Here is a 5,486-nt window from a genome sequence, read left to right as displayed (position 1 = left end):
TTGTGAAATGCAGGGAACCTTTTACCAACCTGTGGTTGTGGCCACAATTTAATAAGATACTCGGCAAAATGGCTTGGAAAGAGCGCGGCACATAAACACTTAATAAATGCTGGTAACCACAGCAAAAACAACTTTCCCATTTGTGTTGATAGTAACCTAGTTCCTCTGACGCCAAGATGTAACATTTTGGACTCCTTTTTTTTGACAGTATTGTTTCCTTCCTCTGGGGAATCAGAGCTAGTTCCCAAGGAGAAGAGGCTGTCAATAGATAATATTGTGGTAAAGGAGGTTCAGGAGAGGCCTCGGGGCTTAGCAGGAAGCTCGGGTTTAAATCAAGGAAACAGAATGGGTGATCATGACAGAGGGGGCTGCTCCAGGGGACAAACACTCACTGCACCGTTTCTGGCTCTCCTTTGCTGGGGGCTTGCTCAGTGCCAAACAGTGATCTCAGTATTCCATGGCTTCACTCATTTTGTCCTTACAACAACCCTCTAAAGTAGATACCCTTATTATCCCCATTTTACAGATGGGGAAATTGAGGCATAGACAGGTTAAGGAATGGGAAGGCTGGGCTTTAAAGCCAGTCACCTGGCTCCAGAATCTATGCTCTGGACCCCTCGCTTATGCTGCCTCTTGCCTGACAGGCATCAGACACAGAGATAGGTCATCTCCACATACGTGGGTGCCAGGCATCCTTGCTCATGGAGGCGATAAGACTGCCTTCTTTTCTCTCTCAGCCTCCTCCATACTTTCTCCCTCCATTGCATGTACTCATTCCCATCCGTGGCTGTCTTCTCTCAGCCAATCCAGATCTTGCAAAGTCAAACATAAAACCCACAACGGCCTCCATGAAGGCTTCACTGACTAAACATGGCTCACAATGAACTTAGTGGCCTAATCTTTGTTGTAATACCCTATCTTACACTTCACCTGTTTAACCAGGGCAAGGAGTATTTACCTAATTATAATCATGTGGAAACAAAATCAGGGAAAGGGAAAGGATTTTCCCAAGGTCACACCAAGGTTCAGCCGTGAAAGTGAGATTAGAGCTAAATGCTCTTCTCACAACACGATACAGAGTGCCTGCCTGGCCCCTTTCATATTAATAACCTAAAGGTTCCATTAGGATAATTAAGACATTTATGAAATGTAGTGCTTGATGTCCCAAAGGGCCCTGGGCACTCTGTGGTCTAAGCTGGTGGCAGGAGTGTGCATATAGACATGAGAGGTCACAGGCTGGCTTCCAGGTAGCCTCAGCAGGACCCTCCCATCATGGGCCACCGGGGTTCCTACAGGGGATGCTGGTGAGGTCCTTCTGGCCCTGGTTCTTGGTATCCCTCCCACGTTTCCATACCACACTGCAAAGGACAAGTTCCCAAGAGTAGAAGGATGTGTAGAAATGCACAAAAACACTAACAGGGTGTTGATGTAAGTATATATTGTTCCTTATTTCTGCAGATGTATCCTTCCCTTGTTTATTCTTGGACGTGGCCTTGGGAAAGTGAGCATGGCGTGCTGCGCCAAGAGGCAACTTAACAGCAATTGCAGGAAAGTACGGTGTCAGAAAACCCAACTACATTCAGAGTAGACTCGCCAAGGCGCCAACCCTGAATAGTGACAGGGTTTTAACTCCTGGCTTTCCATCTCCAGTCGATGGAAACAGGATGTCACCTACATATTTTTCTTCCCTATGAAAAGTGGCATCACATGCAGGAGTCCCTTTAGTGAAGTGTCATGAGGCTTCTGTGGGAAGGACTAAGGCAAAACAATCCGTTCCTTTGACAGCGAGAGAAAGGCTGCTGGCTGCTCCCTTCCTAACAACATCCCTTTGCAAAATGCACGCATACCAAACATATTTTCTTCCTCAGGGTTACTAAGAATTCTGCATTTGCTTTTAGGTTGTCACCAGCGGGAACGAACAACTAGACTTTGAAACAGGACCAAACATATTTGATTTGCAGATTTACGTTAAGGATGACGTTGGAGTCACCGACCTCCAGATCCTGACCGTCCAGGTAACAGATGTGAACGAGCCGCCTCAGTTTCAAGGCAACTTGGCAAAAGGTAAGATACACTGGGGCATGCAACGTGGCCCAGATGGTGGCATTGGGAGGACCCCGGGAGGGGGCTGAGCAAAACAGCAAAGTAAACAAGCAGCTGTTTCCCTGGAAAAGGCAGCTGCTTAATGAGCAGGGAATAAATGAAATGTCCTCCAGCACAGGACTCCCAGTAATGATGTCCAATGATTTTCAAAGCCCCTCACCTCTATTGCTTCTCTTGGGAATCTCTCAGACCTGGGGTGGCAACTGAGGCTCTGGGACCTCGAGTGGATCATTCTGGAGGAAGTTGGGCTGAGCCCATCAGAGGCTCATCGCTGTGTGCTGGCGTCATTGACTCACTTGTTCATTCTCCCCATGGACCCCGGAGAGCAGTGTGTGACTGGGGTCTGCTGCAGAGCAGGGACAACAGAAAGGACTGGAGCATAGGGTAACTTCCTGCATAATCTCGCCCATGCTCATGACTTTGAATGCCATCCATACTAACAACCTCCATCTTAGTTTGGCCTTCTCCTCTGAACTCCTGACTCAAACATCTAGCATCTTATCTGACATCTCCGTCTGCCATGTCAAATAGGCATCTGGGATACTGTGAGGTGACTTCTGGAATGCCCCCAGGTCACCTAATCTAAGTAGGAGGGCTAATTGCCAGTGGAGCCAACCATGTGATTAGAAGGTTGGGACTTTCAGTCTCATCCTTCACGTCATCTCCACTTCTGTGGTGGTGCAGGGGTGGAGACTGAGTTCAATCACCAATGGCCAATGAGGTAATCAATCATGCCTTTGTATCCAAGCCTCCATAAAACCACAAAAGGGTAGGGTTGGCAAAACTTCCATGTTGGTGAACAAACTCTCTCTTCCTGGAGAGCAATGTACCCAGAAAGCATAGACGCTCTGTCTCCCTTTCCCCACATCATACCCTATGCATCTCTTATATCTCTTCTTGAGTTATATCCTTTTGTCATAAACCAGTAATCTAGTAAGTAAAATATTTCCCTGAGCCTTGTGATCCCCTCTAGCAAATTCACCACGCCCCAAGAGGGGATGGTGGGAAGCTCAGATTTGTACCTCATGAGTCAGAAGCACAGGTGACGGCCTGAACTGGAAACTGGCATCTGAAGTGGGGGGGGGAGGGGGGTGTCTCATGGGACTGAGTTCTTGGCCTGTGGAATCTGAATGCTGTCTCTGGGTAGATAGTATCAGAATTGAGTTGAATTGTAGAACTCCCAGCTGGTGTCAGAAGATTGCTTGGATTGCTGCCCCACATTGGAATCAGTGTTAGAACATGACATTTCCAACATAACATGCCCCCAAAACAAACCCTCAACTCCCACTCCACCCCCGGCCCCCACCCCCCAGAATCTGCTTCTCCTATGTTTCCTATTTTAGCTAATGGCACCTCCAAACATTCTAGTTGCTTGGACCGAAACTTCCAAGTCCTCCTTGACTCCTCTCTCTTTCACACCCAACATCAAACCCATTAGGAAATCTTGCCACTTCCAAGTCTATGCAGTCTGACCACTGCCTGGCATCCCCATCACTACCACCATGGCGCATGTCACCAGTCATGTGTCACCTGGATTACTGCAATGGCCGCTAACTGACCACCCTGCTCTGCCTGGTCTCTGTCCATCTGTTCTCCGCATAGCAGCCAGAAGGATCCTGTGAATCGTCAGTTAAATCAAGGCATCCCTCTGCTTAAAACCCCACAAGAACTTCCCATCTCTTTTAAAAGGAGAGCCAGAGACTCCTTAAGGCAATCCAGTCTGGCAAGGCTGCTCCAACCTCCACCATGTCCTCTCCCACACATTTCCTCCCACCCCTCTGCAGTCCTGGCCTCATCACCAGGCTGTCAGTGCTCCAGGCACCACCTGTCTGAGTTGGCGACTGCATTTACCCTTTGCCCCTCCCCCATATCTCTATGGCGCGCCTCCTTTCTTTTTTCTTTTTTTTTTTAATGTTTTATTTATTTATTTCTAGGAGAGAGAGAGACAGCATGAGCAGGGGAGGGTCAGAGAGAGAGGGAGTGACAGACTCTGAAACAGGCTCCAGGCTCTGAGCTGGCAGTCAGCACAGAGCCCGACGCGGGGCTCGCACCCACGCACCGCGAGAGCATGACCTGAGTGAAAGTCGGACGCTTAACCGACTAAGCCACCCGGGCGCCCCCCTCATTTCTTTAAGAATCTTGACTCAAGTGTCCTCAAACCTTCCACAACCATTCCATTTCACATTGGAACCCAACCCACAACACTCCAGTCCTTGATTTTCCTTGTGACATGGATCAGTAACATTCACATATTTTGCTTATTTCTTTGTCTGGATTTTCCCACTATAATGCAAGCCCCGGGAGAGCAGGGCTTTGTGTTTTGTGAACCGCTGCATTCCCAACGCATAGATAGATCAGTGTCTGGTGCAGTAGTGAGAACTCAGTAAATACTGATTTGAATGGAAGCAGGAGTGGTGACGAAGGTGAATGAGAGCTGGAGCTCCCATGGAAGGTGGGCTGGGTTTGAATTTTTATATCCTCATCTCCTTCCTAGCTGAGACAGTCCCATAACTTCCCCCCAGCCAGTTCCTCATTTGTAAAGTAGAAATCATTACAGTACCTCCTTACAGGGTGTTATGAAGATAAGGGAGAAAACATAAGTCCTCAGCACGGTGCCTCCAAAGGTCTAGTGGATGTGCACGTTCTCAGCCCTCTCACAGAAGGATGGGTTCTCAGGGAGAGAGATGCCCCTCGGGCAAGGCTGGTGGTGCCAAGTGGCTGGTTTCCCCTGGCTGCGAGAACTCTGAAATAGATGAAATCAATTTCTGGTCCCCTCCCTGAGCCTCTGTAGCCCTCCTCCTCCCTGATTCCTTCTGCATGTCAGTCATTTCGGCTGAAATGCTAAGTGCACTTCAGGAAGTGACCTTGGCTGGGATTCAGAGCAATTTGCACGTGAAAGTGGATCAGGAACCAGCCTCCTGCGGGAGACTCCTCCCCTAGGTCACCTCTCAGCGGAGGAAAGGTGGGAAGAGGTGATGGCGGCTTGGCCACCGAGTACTTTATAAATCCCAATTGGCGGTCTTCTCATGCCGGCCAGCTGGTGAGTTCCCTGACGGCCTCTATTACCGCGTCCCTTTTTCCCATAATGGCGGTTCACTCGGTTCCCTTTGGTCATGTACGGCTGCCTGGATTTCATAATTCCTCATTTGCTTTATCTAATAAAATACATCTTGTTCCACTTTGGACACTGATATAGGTCTAGACCTCTACTTGGTGGAAGGAGCAAATCCTGGATACATTTACCAGGTGGAGGCCTTCGATCCAGAAGACACAAACAGAAACATACCCCTCAGCGTAAGTCTCCTTGTTAAACAAGAAGGGCTTCGGCTGTGCTGCCTTTGACAAAGGAGCCTGGAGCAGGGGGTGGTGGGGGTGGGGTGGGG

General features: G+C 48.9%; 1 protein-coding gene across 1 annotated transcript in view; it reads left to right on the top strand.

Moving 5' to 3' along the window:
* Window positions 1-1,507: 1,507 nt before the first annotated feature.
* Window positions 1,508-5,486, top strand: part of CDHR3 (cadherin related family member 3) — a 52,321-nt gene continuing 48,342 nt past the window's right edge. The window contains exons 1-3 of the mRNA XM_077746973.1: window positions 1,508-1,552; window positions 1,899-2,064; window positions 5,300-5,397. Coding sequence (XP_077603099.1) covers window positions 1,508-1,552; window positions 1,899-2,064; window positions 5,300-5,397 — 309 coding nt within the window. The remainder of the gene's footprint in view (window positions 1,553-1,898; window positions 2,065-5,299; window positions 5,398-5,486) is intronic.

This window comes from Crocuta crocuta, unplaced genomic scaffold (assembly GCF_008692635.1).
Source record: "Crocuta crocuta isolate KB4526 unplaced genomic scaffold, BGI_CrCroc_1.0 scaffold396, whole genome shotgun sequence".
NCBI classification, from domain to species: domain Eukaryota; kingdom Metazoa; phylum Chordata; class Mammalia; order Carnivora; family Hyaenidae; genus Crocuta; species Crocuta crocuta.
This window is presented reverse-complemented; position numbering and strand designations above follow the sequence as displayed.